At 38.3% G+C, this 13,909-nt stretch overlaps 1 protein-coding gene across 4 annotated transcripts in view; it reads right to left on the reverse strand.

Annotated features, from left to right (window-relative positions):
- The window catches only part of FAM204A (family with sequence similarity 204 member A), a 32,312-nt gene extending 21,984 nt beyond the window's left edge, over nt 1–10,328 (reverse strand). Inside the window, exons 1-6 of one of the 4 annotated variants that reach the window (XM_065521465.1) lie at nt 10,274–10,328; nt 9,731–9,932; nt 4,209–4,450; nt 3,588–3,675; nt 3,432–3,462; nt 3,148–3,247 (exon numbers count right to left, since the gene is read on the reverse strand). In XM_065521465.1, the coding sequence (XP_065377537.1) occupies nt 3,148–3,247; nt 3,432–3,462; nt 3,588–3,675; nt 4,209–4,442 (453 nt within the window). In that variant the 5' untranslated portion in view covers nt 4,443–4,450; nt 9,731–9,932; nt 10,274–10,328. The remainder of the gene's footprint in view (nt 1–3,147; nt 3,248–3,431; nt 3,463–3,587; nt 3,676–4,208; nt 4,451–9,730; nt 9,933–10,273) is intronic. The other 3 variants (XM_005566555.4, XM_074002863.1, XM_074002862.1) reach the window with 3 other exon arrangements.
- Between the last annotated feature and the right edge of the window lie 3,581 nt (nt 10,329–13,909).

The raw sequence follows: 13,909 nt of genomic DNA on the forward strand, positions 1-13,909 counted from the left end.
ACTTTAAAACAGCTTTGGATATTAGGGAGATTATGTTTAAAAAATACAAGCCTCTGCATTGTCTGAGAGGCAGGTGACAGCAGTGCTGTAAACAGACATTCTTGGTTGAGCAAGTTTCAGTTTGGCAGTGTTCCAAAAAAGAAAAACGGGGAGAAAAAAAAGACTGCACGATAGACACAGATTAAGAAGTTTGTTTTGTTTTACCATTCTAGAGGGTTGAGTAAATACAAAATAAAAAGGTTCTCTCAGATATGGTAACAGATCAGCTCTCTGCTCCAGAGAAATAAAATAGTGGATGGAAATTCATGCTAGTTTTGTTCTAACCGCATCACAGATTTTCATGATCATCTCTAGATTTCATAAGCAGTCGCTACTATGTGCTGGATTTACATTTATTTAATTTTTATCTCAGCATCTCCAATGTGGACATTCTTTAAAGTTTATTTACTCTGTTGGATTTGCAGTAGAAACTTTAGCAGGACAGCCAAAGGAGTGCCATTTAAACCAACGATCCCAAACCAAAGAATGAGTGGGAACCTGCTGGCATGCAATTATACTGAACCACCAAGAGAATATGAAAGAATCTGGCTTCACTAAGTCCTTCCTTTCCTCTTATGCTTGGGTTTATTTGTGGAATATTAAATGCGGGGAAAATCCTAGACAGATAGAAGCCTGGTTAGCTCAGGCTCCTTGTTTAGAAAACCACCATAACTTCCTTAGCTAGATGTAATTTATGTGGACGAGTATCTACTGTTAAGATGAATATCATCACAAGGATGAATATCTAAAGTTAAGAAAACCCAAACGTATAAAACAGATCAATGGGCAGTTACAAAAGGACTTATAGCAGTCTCCCTTACACAGAGACCTCACTTTCAAAATAGTGTTTGGGTTATAATTTCCTTCTAGAACACATTTAATGCATAATGTGAAATAGAACATTGGTTCCTAAAATTGAGTTGTTTAATTTTGTGCAAAGAATCCTAGTAACCTGTATTAAAGCAACTCCATACAAATTCCAAATCCTAGACAATGAATAAGAGTAAGCCTGGCATCTAGCCAGTATCAAGAAGGTACAATTTATATGTAGGATAATAAAATTTTAATAAAGATAGACTGTAAAAAAAAATCATGTCTAAGTTTCTACTTTTTAGAGTAGCTAGGAAGTTCATTTCATGGCTTTAACTTCACTAAGAAGCAATTTAGACATTCTAATGTCAATATAGTTATGAGAAAACCTAACAAACATGGTAAACAAATGAAACTCAAAGACCATCTAATTCACAAGTAAAATTTAAAAAAATATTTCCTAATAGAACCAATATTTGACCATTCCTTCCCTCAAAAGAACAATTCATCCAGCAGCTGGAACTCTACGGCAGGTCTGCCAGAGATAACACCCGGACCCGGGCTACCAGCATGGTCCTCCTCCCTAATGCCTTAGAACACATTTGGTACAGTCAAGAGCATCTCCCGTCACACAGCCACTGTTCGGCCCACCAGCATCACAAGAGAATGGCAATTACACTTGCAAACAGTTATCACCCCTTCTGCATTGAGCCTAGGAAACTGAGACTGCTGTCATGAAACCTGGTTTTTAGTTTCAACTGTACCAGTGATTTTTCTTTGCAAGAAATTTAGCATTTCTGCACCTGCTTGAACATTTGTAAAAATGAGATTGCTCGGGAGCAATAATTAGTTGAGGCAGAAAGAGATTCTGGTTCCAATTCCCCAATGTTCCAGGGACTGTTTTTGGATGATAAGAAACTTTTGCAAAGTTGGAATCAAAAAATTCACAGTAAAATTCTGTTTTGACAGTTCCTTAATGTGTGCACCCTCAATGACACAGTACCATGCAATGATGGATTTAAAATCAGAGGTACTTTGGAAGAAATACAGATGGATCAGAAAGTGACAAAGGTCTCTAGGTACACACACTAGTCTACAGCAATGATCCATGAAAGAGGCATCTGTCTATTACACACAGGATACAATATACTTGGGCTTCAACTAGCCCCCTGTGCCTCCAGCTCTAGCACTCAGCACTTGATTTTCATGCTCCAACATTTCCCTGTGTGAATAAGTGAGTTACTCATTCACACAAGCCTCTACTAAGTATTAGTATGTCTAGAGACTGACAACTACAAATGTGCATCTAAAGGTCAGGCTCTCCTCTGAGCCCCTACCCTCATTATACTAACCATCTACTCTGCTCCTGCTTTCCAATAACACTCAAGTCCCAAGCTGAACTTTGGCTAAGTCCCACTCTCAATCCTTTCCCCTCCCCAAATTTCTCTTTGTAACATCACTATTCACACCACTGCTTAAGCTAAAGCTTTGAATGGTCCTCTTTCCTTCCACATACCTCAAACCCTCCCTATCACCTCGCAAGCAATCCAGAGGCAAGTATCATCAATTTTACTTATACAATATGCCTCAAATCCATCCACTTTTTTCCTTCTTCAGCAGAACCATTCTGGCTCAATCCATCATCATTTTATGCCTAGAAGTCTCTTAACTGTTCTGTTCTCATCTGTTTTTGCTGCCTCACAATCAGTTCACCAGGTAACAGTCATACGAATCTTTTTAACATAGGTCATGTCATTCCCTTGACTTAAAAGCCTTTATGACTGTCAACTGCATTGTGAATAAAACCCATTTTTTTACTAAGCCCTTTGAGGTCCTACACAATTTGGTCAGTGACTGCCTGCCTCTATAATCATATAGTGGGCTACCCTCCTCCTCACTGATCCCATTCCAGACAGGCTGGCCTTCCTACGATTACTGGAATGTCCCAGGACGACTCTTCTCTAGGATCTTTACCCATGCCTCTGTGCTAGCATTCTTTATATAAACAGTTTTTTCCATCCTTCAGGTCTCAGTGACATGGCACCTTCTATGAAAGGCTTTCCCTGACCATCCATGCTAAAGTACAGCCCCCATTTTAATGTTTTCACAACAGCCCGTTCTTTCTCTTAGCAGTTTTTTAATAATTTGTAACTATTTACTTATCTAGCACCTTTTCTGGTGCGTAGTAGGCATCTTAACTTTTTAACTGAATGAATTAATGAGAACAAGTACTTTAGTCAAGGCTAATCACAAACGTATCCTCCTAGCTGGTATAAGATGCAATAACAAGGATATTACCTTCTCAACTTTTTTCCTTTTAACAGGTGGGTCAAATCTATCATTGACTCCAAAATACTGAGTAAGCTCCTTCCATTGGGTTTCATTTGAGGATGTTTCACTAAAAGAAGATAGTAAGTTTTGTTTTATACAATATATACTGTCTTTACTTTTACTGTTTTTAATTGGTTACTACAATTATACTACAACTACTAGTTCATATATGTTTGATTACGATCAGAAACAATTAGTTCAACAATTTCTACAATGGCCTAAAATATATAACTATTTTAAATTCCACCTACCTATGAGATTCTTTTTCATTCTTCGATTTATCTGAAAAGAATTCACAGTGTCAATACCTAACTTCACTAATTTCAAAATCATATTTTAAAAAAATGGTTAAATTCAGTCACAATTTAGCATTAGCACGACTAACAACCTGAATTAAAACAAAACACCTTTTCTGGAGCGTTTTCTTTTTTTCCCTCTGAATCTTGAGGTTGTGCTTTTCTGTTCAGTATGTTTTTTATGCAATTCTTGAAATTTCTATGTAAAAGAAAAAAATATTGAGAAGCAAATACACTTTCCAGAAAAACATGCATTTAAAAAATAATGAAGTAATAAAACAATTATATTTCAGCATGTATAAAGATACCAATTTAATGATGGTAGTCAGTTCTTGAGAAGCTCTATTCTCTGAGACTCACAACCTGAGTTTTGATATTCACTTGTTTTGAAATAAGTCATTTCATAATTTGAGAGTGAAGCTCATGTAGATAACAAAAAAGATAAATAAAAGATAAAATAAAGACAGAAACTCTTCATGTACCACGCTAGGCAAACAGCTAATCCTGCATAGTGGTTTGGGGTTTTTTTTCTTTGTCTTTCTATGAAAAACAAAACAAAATAAAAGCAAGTATCTAAGTGGCCAATGCCTCAGAGAATAGTAAAAGCATTCTGAGTCCATCTCCCTCCCTGTTAAGTCCCAAGAACACAGGCACATTCTGACCAGGGCAGAGACACAATCAGGGGTGTGTACACGCACAGGCTGTAGCAAGAGCATTTCAGAGAAAACCTACATTCCACATATCTACGGGAATTCCAGAAGGACACTCTTCATAGGCATTTACATTTGACTCTGTTTCAGTTTGTGGTTCTTCTGTTGAGAAATCTATGATTTCTGTTTTTCTGATGCTCTCATCCTCTTTATCTTCCTGTAAGTTAAGTCCAGAGTTCTCCAACGTAGCTTCATCTTCAGAGTTTGACTCAGCATCACTTTCATTTAGGCCAGGAGGTAGCAGCCCACTCCACATCTTTTCTTCTATGAGGAAAAAGATTAATTTACACATGTAGAATAACCATAGAAATAATTTTAAGACCATTAGAAGACATTCCAGGTGCCTAATAATTGTAACAATCGTTTGGGAACAGTCCATCTAAACTTTTTTTTTCCCCCATCTAAAATGGTATAGAATGAACTCATATTAAAATAATTAAAATCTTCACTTGTGTAAGTAAAAAAAAAAAGTTTAGAAGTTTAAAAGCTGTTTAAACAAGTTTGTTACAACACACACCTACGGGCAAAGAAAATAGAGCCTTAATTCTCTAATATATGAGTAGCTTTGTCTAAAAAAACATGAAATTCAGTAATGCACTGCTCAAGAATGTTAAAAACCTAACAACATACTTTGCAAGCAATTTAGGATTAAAATACCATATTTGAAGCTATACCAATTAGAGAATAAAACTGCTTGTTTCACCTATATTTAATGGACCAAGCTTCCAGAGGGCGTATTGTCTAAGGAGCAGGAAAGCAACTAAAGGAAAATTTTTAAGCTATGTAAGTAGCTGGAGGAAGGTATGGTAGTAAAACAGATATCCTACTTTTTAGTTTAATATTGTTTGCTAAAATAATATTAAATGAAATATAATCCTAACAATTTAACAAAAATGTACAGCTTTTTAAAGTAACAATACTATATTTGGGAAACTAATGGTAAAGTTCAAGATATTACTTAGCATTAGCTATACAGTCCATTGGTAGAGAGAACTATTAAGTTTAATAAAACGTGTTAAAATAGCAAAATTGTTATCATTTGCTAAAAGTATAATACTCAAGTACATATTCACTATTGATCTCCATGGCACAGTCTATTTTAGCACATATATTGAGTCAAAACCAGTTCCTTCAAAAGATGCTTAAAATAAAGAAGCCGGTTGTACTGCTCATGATTTACTATCAACCTGAAGGAATAAAATGGAAGGACGGAAATCTGTTTTGCAGTTTTCTGTCCCATATTGTGATTAACCTAGTTAAAAAACAAACAAACAAAAAAAACCACCACCATTCTCTCTGAGACAAACACATCAGGGATTTTGCGATAACAGATTTATGTTATCTTTTCAAGACTTCCTTCCAGGTCCGAAGAATCAGATCTTACTTTTTGTGGCTTTGGTCCAGTCTCATCAGTTGCTGGCTCTCTGAAATATCCTCACCAAATATTCTGTTGGCTTTTTATGAGGAAGGACTCTGGCATCTAACTGCTCCAAATAGAATCTTGACTCTGCCACTACTAGTAGTATGAGGAAATCATTTAACATCTCTGACCCTCGATTTCTTTATCTGTAATGCAGGGATAATTATACTGCTTATAGGGTTATTCTGAGGATTAAATGAGATAAGCCCCTCAACATAGTGTTTAGGAGGTCCTAGGGGCTCAATAAATGTTAAGTTCTCTTTGCTATTATTATTTCTATGGCCATGTATTACATTTTTATCATTTCTATTATGAGTGACTGGGTTCGTAAGATAGTTTTGAAGTTTCTGATAATTGTGGTGCACTCACTTAGCAATTGATGCCATCATTTCCTTCCTTGATAGTCACAATCTGAGATGAAGTGTCTATAACAAATACTAATGTTTAGTTTTCTGAATGGAGCAATAAAATGAGGGCAAATTACCAGGAAGATAATGGTAACCTAAGCTCCAAGATTCCTCATTTGCACAGGTCTTTCCAAAGTACTGTACTTTCAGAATTTGCATTTCTTTTTTTAAAGGAAGAGACCCGAAGTTATATGAGCTCCAGGCCCCATAAAACCCAGATCTATCCCTAAACCTGTCTGTGGATTTTTAAAGTTGAGACAGAAGTACTCTTGAGATACTCTGAGAGCACAAAAGACATCATGTAAAATATGACAATATTGAAAAATAGGTATCATGCTATTAACGAAAAAGATTTCTCCTGTTCTGAGAGCAAGGGGAAGGAAGAAGTAATAAGTTCCAGTATGATTTGGCCACCGGCATATAATATACCTTTAGGCTCATTATCATTTAAGGACTTAAAACAGTAACAAATTCCAGGTTTGGATTTCTTAGCATCACTGGAGTCTATGTTAGAAGTAAGTGTTTCCCTTCCTGTCCATAAAATATTTTACATGCCCATCTGTGTGCCAGACACTCTTCAAGACTCTGGGGACAGAAGTATATAAACAGGCAAAAATCCCTAGCCTCATGAAATGACATCTACACACATGGCAAGTTTCTGTTCAATTTTTGAGCCAAGTATTCCTTGACCTGGACTTCAGATGTGACTGCTTATGAAATGCGTGTGCCTCTCCAGTGGGCAATGGCACAGGTCTCCCACCAAACCACTGTTTTAGCATCTCTGCAGGGTGATAGTCTATGCTCTGGGCACCCAAACATACCTCCCTCTGGGGAACAGTCTCAGTTGCCCTGAAGAAGGCAAGATTTTTGCTGTTGTTGTTGCTAATCAGCCTTCAAGTAGGCATTTTTTATGGCTTTTTAAATTTTCTCAAAATTATATATTTTTAGCTCCCGCTGATGTGGCATCTGCCTGGTATGGTAATTTCTTGAGTGTACCCAAAGGAAAAAAAAATTAAAATAGCTTGAAAAAAGTGGAATCCACCTCTAAATCCAGGCAAAATCCAAATCAGGTAGGTTGTGAACTCCACTCTTGAAAACCTTTAAAGTCATGTGCCATTTTCCCATGACTCTCAAAAAACCAAACACAAGGGAGACTGAGCAGTCACTGATAAACATGGATAACTGCTGCCACTCACTGTGCAGCCTGCAAAATGGAGTTGCCTGTGTAAGCAGCAGCCCAATTACAGATCAGCCAATATGGAGTGGCTGCTTAGTGACTTTTGCTTTGGACTCATGTTTGAAAATAGTCTTTCTATTCATAGCATATAGTTGTCATTCACAAAGTTTCCAACTGGCACCATGTTAGGCCTCCTGTTATTCCTCTTTTGGCTGCTGTGGAGGATGATTATCTGTGTCTCTTACTCATGTCTTTCAGAGTGTATTTCTTTATTTTAAAGCAGATAATCCCAAGTTACCCTTTAACTGTGAAAATTCACTCAGCCAGTCTCAAGAGACGTGGAATATCAGAGAAACAGAAACTTAAATCTTTTTACTATAGATTATAGCCAAGTCCATGTAGCAGCCAACGTATTAATTCATAAGCTTTCGTTTTTTTTACCCTGCAACCCAAATAATTTTCAATTTAATCATTTTCGCCCCAAGGAAAATGTAAATGACTCAGAATCCTTTTTCTCTCTATGGTTTTGAATATCACCTTCTTCATTTTACACACCCTCCACCTCTAGAGTTAAGATTTATTCCATCCCACAATTATCCTCAAAGACCTTCTGTGTGTACTATGCAGAACACATCTTTAGTCCTCGGCTAACACAATTTGCCACGAACTGAAAATATTTATATACTGTCCTAGTCTGAATAACTAGGGTTTTTTTGTCTGTCTGTTTGCCCTTGAAAACCACCCATCGTCATTAGTTATCATATTTGGTCAGATAACAATGACTCAAAAACAGGGTACAGTTCAGTAGTTCCTAATCTAAGTATGAATATAGTAACAGGAGTCTCTAAGCTAATTTCAAAAAGCCCAAACTATTTTATTTTTCCCCTCAGTGAGACAGTACCATTCACCATTACAGGAAAAGACAAATTTAGCGAAGCACTATTCTTCACCACATGATAATCAGAGGTTCAATGGTAGTTATAGGCCTGACTTTTATCAGAAAAAAACATTCATAAACAAGGTTTAGTAGACACAATCTTTCAAAATATAGCAGCCAGGGAGAAATCAAATTACAATAAAAACTGTTCTAGACTGTGCACTCATTACAGGGGAAAAGAGTTTTTAAAGTTGGAAGATGGTTTCTAGTCCTGAGCAACATAATTAAAAGTCACTGCATTTGTCTGGGCCTCCATTCTTAAGCTATAAAATAAAGGTTTGATCAAATGATCTTTGAGATGTCTTACAGCTCTAAAGTGTCTCTTTAAGATTTTGATATTATAAGTGCCCCAAATGCCCAGAGTCATCTCACTCCTGGATGTATCACTCCATTCTCTCCAGGACTGCAATCCTGATTAGAGCCCAGTATCCCAGTAGATAAGGTTTCTCTCCTCTACCTAGCAACTCAGCCAAGAGAATGTTTTCGGAGAGATGCTGTACACTTCAGGACACTGAGAAGGGGAAGGAACCCTAGTTACAACAGGAAACACAAGAACCAGAAAGGGGAAACAAAGCAAGTCACTGCTACACATGGCATACAAACAGTGTGGCAGGCCTTGGTTTACCATTAATCTTCACAACAAACCTTCCACTAGGAATTACTATCTATATCTGCCCCCTCCCCTGCCCGCTCCGCCCTCAATTTACAGATAGGATAACTGACTTGCCTAATGAATTCTGATCCACTTGTTTTACAAAAATAGCCCCATGGCTTTAGATTATGAACTTTTACAGGGCAGAGTTGTAAGCGGAGACAAGGATTTGAGACTCGGTCTGAGAACGATCTTAGCCTATAATTACAGACTTGTTAAATTTGGTTAAGAATTCTTTTTCTGTACTTTTTGAGTACAGAAAGCTATGTAAGATGCTATACTAAGTTACATACATCAAAGTCAAAGTCACAGTCAGAGGTTTGAGTAATAATGTCATATTTTCTGGACAACCAGGCAGCTGCTTATAACCAAAACTCAAAAGATATTATTTGAGCAGCTCGATGGGTAAATGTTTTCTGTCTCTATTCCAGAATTTAAATTCCATTTTCATTGTATAAGGCTTATTTCCCATATTTTGTATTTGATTAGAAGTAATCCCAGAAGCCTGAACTTCATCTGATCTAAAATTAATTTCACTTATATACTAATTATAAGCCACCACATTTAACAATCTGAAGATTGTAATTTACATCATAATCAGTGTCGGTGACTTAAAAATGGTTACTATTTTCAAGCATGTTAACATCAACATTAACGTAAATATCCTATTTACTTTTATGAAATGAATGTGCTCCTTTTCTCAAAAAAGGTACAGAAAGGACAACTGAATTACAGGCCTGAAAGCGAATTTAGGTTGACAATCGGCCAATCCAGAAAACCTACTTATTTAGCAAGATTTTGCATGTATGCAACTGTTTTAATTAAAGAGAGTGTTCGTTTACTTGGCCTGAAAAACATTTTCCCAGACCCAAGATCCTGCATGGAAAGACAATAAACCAAGTTAACAGTTCAAGGCTCATTTTAAGTCGATTCCGCTGTGAGAATACTTACAAGGTCCAAGATGGCAAGAGGATGGGTCTAGTAAGGTACACCTGTTCCTGCTTGGCTGCACAACCGGGAATTCTGCAGGCTTTCTGGCGGCAATGCCCCACTCCAATCCCAAAACAGGCAGAATCCCCTCTCGGGCACAGAACTAAGCGCTGCAGTTTCCGGCGAAGGATGTCTAGCCTGCTGGCAGTCCCATTAACTGGAGCTGTTTTCCGGGATACAGCAACTGTAAACATGAGCCTGTTTCCCCTATCGAAAGCCTCCTCAATCCCCTCTCACTTTGACTGGAGTGGGACGGAGAAACCCTCCCTCATAACAGGCTGGGGAGGCCGCTGCGACGCCCCTTCCGAGGAAGGCTGAGGATGGCCCCGCCGTCGCTTCCGCGGCCCCGGGCCGGGGGCTTTTCTAGCCTGCTCCGGGAGGCTCGGCCGAGGAGCTATGAGGCCGCCCATACCGCCCCCCTCGGCTGCCGGCAAGAGGCCTTCCCAACTCATCATGCCGGAGCCCGAGCCGGCGGGTAACCAACCCTCCATAAGCCGTACTCACCTGTCAGGAAAGGGTCGCCCGGCAGCCATCTTAAGACCCCGTCAACATCGCGCCTTCTCATTGGCTCCTGCGTCTCAGCCAATGGGCTGGGGCCGTTCTGGCCCTAGGGTCGCCTTGGCAACCGGCCTCGTGGGGCGTGCCTTTTTAGTCCGTGCGAAGGAGGTGGTTCCTTGCTTTTTTTTCTCTCTTTTCTCTTGCCGTTTTTTCTTTCTTCTGAACATTTTTAAAGACTTTGTCCTTTCTTCATTCTCTGCTGTCGGCCAATGCGTCTGGGCGAGGAAAGGGCTGACATAGATAGACCTTGAACTAAGAGTTGATGCCACCAGGAGGGAGAATGTTGCAGTGCTTTCTTTCTAGGCCCTTCTGCAAACGTCTTCATTCATTTCATCCATTCCCCTCCCTCTCTTCCTTTTTTTATTTTTGTTTTGGTTTTTTTTTTTTTCTTTCTTCGCCTATTTATTGGGCGTCTACTTTGTACCAGGCATCATGCCAATCTCTGGTTAGCAGAAAACGGGCAGACTCCTGCTCTCATGGCCCTTACCATCTGGTGATGGCGCTGACTGGACCAAAAGTTTACCGAACTTCTTTTTTCTTTTTTGTGGCAGGCGCTGTGTTATGCCCTGAAGGGAGTACTTGGAGAACATAGAAAATGAGGAAACAAGAAACAAAAAACAAAAACAAAAACGAGAAAACCACTGTGAAGAAGATAAAGTATCCTATGTGATAGGGATGGGAATAGTGCTATTTTAGAAATATTTGCATTTTCCGAAATCTGTTTTATAATAAGAATAACATTAAGTGTACCTATTTGCTAATTTTGTGATGATTATATAAGAAAAGCCTGGGCGACAGAACCAGACGCTGTTTCAAAAAAGAAAGAAAGAAAGAAAGAAAGAAAGAAAGAAAGAGAGAAAGAGAGAAAGAGAGAAAGAGAGAAAGAGAGAAAGAGAGAAAAGAAGGAAAGAAAGAAAGAAAGAAAGAAAGAAAGAAAGAAAGAAAGAAAGAAAGAAAGAAAGAAAGAAAGAAAGAGAAAGAAAGAGAAAATACAGTAGGCTTCTCTCATCTGTGGCTTCTCTTAGCCTGATTCCAGTTACCTGGAGTCAACCAAGGTCCAAACACATTAAGTAAAAAATTCCAGAAATAAGCAATTCAAATGTTTAATTGCAATCCCATTCTGGGTATCCTGATGAAATATCCTGCAGTGTGAATCATTGCTTTGTCTAGTATATATGCATGCTGTTATGCCACCAGGTTCTTAGTCACTTAGTAGCCATCTTGGTTATCAGATTGAAAAACCGTATATGGGGTTCGCCATTATTCCAGGATTCAGGCATCTCCTGGGGGGTCTTGGAAGGTATTCTCTGTGGATAAGGGAGATTACTGTACACATAAAGACTTTAACATATTACCTGGCCCACACTAATTTTCAATCTCAGCTGTTTTTTGCTGTTAACATAATAATGTCTTCCTTCAAAGAAAGCTGAATGTGTATAAAATTTTGCATTGCACTCAGTAATATATCTCAATTTCGCATCAACGGATGGTTAAGCCTATTACTTAACTATCTACTACACCACCTCACTGCCAACATCTTCTAGAAGATGCACCAAGTTTAGAGATCAGTTTTATATAACCCCAGCATCATAGTAAAACCTGAATCAACAAGTTAGGATCACTGAAGTCCATCTTCCTGTTCACATTCTCTGATTCTAAAGTAGAAGCAAGGCTGAATGAGTTAAGGATCTGTATAAAACTCTTTTGGCCGAATCTCTTCAGCTTCTCAATAGGATTTTCCTTGAATCCAAATCTTTAAAAAGTTAAACAGTTAACAAAAAGGTGTGCCTAAGAGTGCTGTTGTAACTGCATCAGGCCTCTTAATTGCTCTTCATCTGCTCGGGCTGTCATAGCAAAATACTACAGACAAGGTAGCTGAGGCAACAGGAATTTATTTCTCACAATTCTAGATGCTGGGAAGTCCAAGATCAAGATGCCATCAAAGTAGGTTTTGTTGTGTTTGTTTTGTTTTGTTTTGTTTGAGGCCTCTTCTCTTGCCTGGTAGGCAGCCACCCTCACCCTGTTACGCTCCCATCACCTTTTCTTTGTGTGCGCTGTTCGGAGAGCTCTCGAGTGTCTCTTCTCTGTACTTAAAAGGACACTAATCCTGTTGGATCAGGGTTCTACCCTTCTGACCTTATTTAACCTTAATTACTGCCTTAGAGGCCACATCTCCAAACACAGCCACACTGTGGGTTATGGCTTTAAGATAGGAATTGTAGGGGTGCACAAACATTCAGCTCACAACAATTGCTGGTGGTGGAAATATAACCAGAATGGGAAAAGAGATAGCAGAGGGGGAAGAACTGAGGCATGGGGTAGGAAGGAATTAATGTTTGTATATTTAAGAATGATCTGGGGCTGGGCACGGTGGCTCACACCTGTAATCCCAGCACTTTGGGAGGCCGAGGCAGGTGGATCACTTGAGGTCAGGAGTTCATGACCAGCCCGGCCAACATGCTAAAACCCCATCTCTACTAAAAATACAAAAATGAGCTGGGCATGGTGGCACGTGCCTGTAATCCCAGCTACTCGGGAGGCTGAGGCATGAGAATCACTTGAACCCGGGAGGCAGAGGTTGCAGTGAGCTGAGATTGCGCCACTGCACTCCAGCCTGGGTGACAGGAGCGAAACTTCATCTCAAAAAAATACCAAAAACAAAAAGTAAAACTCAATTGTTTCTATATAGATCCCATCAAAGAATGCTCATTATTTAGTGCATATATTAGTAAATGCAAGGGAGAGAGGTGGCATATAATTATAACTACTACAAAGATTTACAAACACCAGGTTTCATTGCAAAAGTTTTTGGAAAATCCTATTTCAAAAATATCTAACATTTTAAAATTAAGTTTCTCAATGCTGATTTGAGACTTCTTAACTACCTAATTGTTTATCACAATACTGGATGCCTATAATAAATGTAAATAATAGCTCAGACTTTTCTTCTCGCTCTGGTTGTAAGAACTTCAGTTTCTGAATATTATTGTTTTGTCAGTTTTCTAGGGAAAATGTCAGTCCTTTGATTTATGTTGATCAATAAATTTACCTTTCTTCCAGCAAATTCCTGCCCTGGAAGCCTGCCAAGCCATGAGTTTTGTGAATGAAATACTTGAGTTTTGAGATTTCTATGAAATGTAGAATTGTTGGATACCTTTTACTAAATCACAGTGAAATATCTGATGCAGTTAGCGAATTGTGCTTGAATTGTGTTGCATCTGGCACTAATTTCAAGCATGTAGCTCTCATTTAAATTCTCAACCATATCTTTAAAAACACAAAGCAGTTTTTCTTTGCCAAGAAATATTATAGTTTATGAACAGCTTTTCCTTACATTTAACAATTTTTTAGTGTAGAGTCACACCCATATTATAAAAGATTAATTGTGGAGTTCTTTTTGGTGGCTGCTAAATCCCTGATTGATGAATAATTTCTCAAAATATAATGAAACCCCTTAAATATTTTTAAGTTGGAAAAGTGAATACAACTTTGTTGAACATATAATAAATGTACTTCTTGCTGAAACTGAGAAAGAGAATATTAATTTCCTTCTATACAAACACCTCTTTTTTGGCATTGAGA

This window comes from Macaca fascicularis, chromosome 9 (assembly GCF_037993035.2).
Source record: "Macaca fascicularis isolate 582-1 chromosome 9, T2T-MFA8v1.1".
NCBI classification, from domain to species: domain Eukaryota; kingdom Metazoa; phylum Chordata; class Mammalia; order Primates; family Cercopithecidae; genus Macaca; species Macaca fascicularis.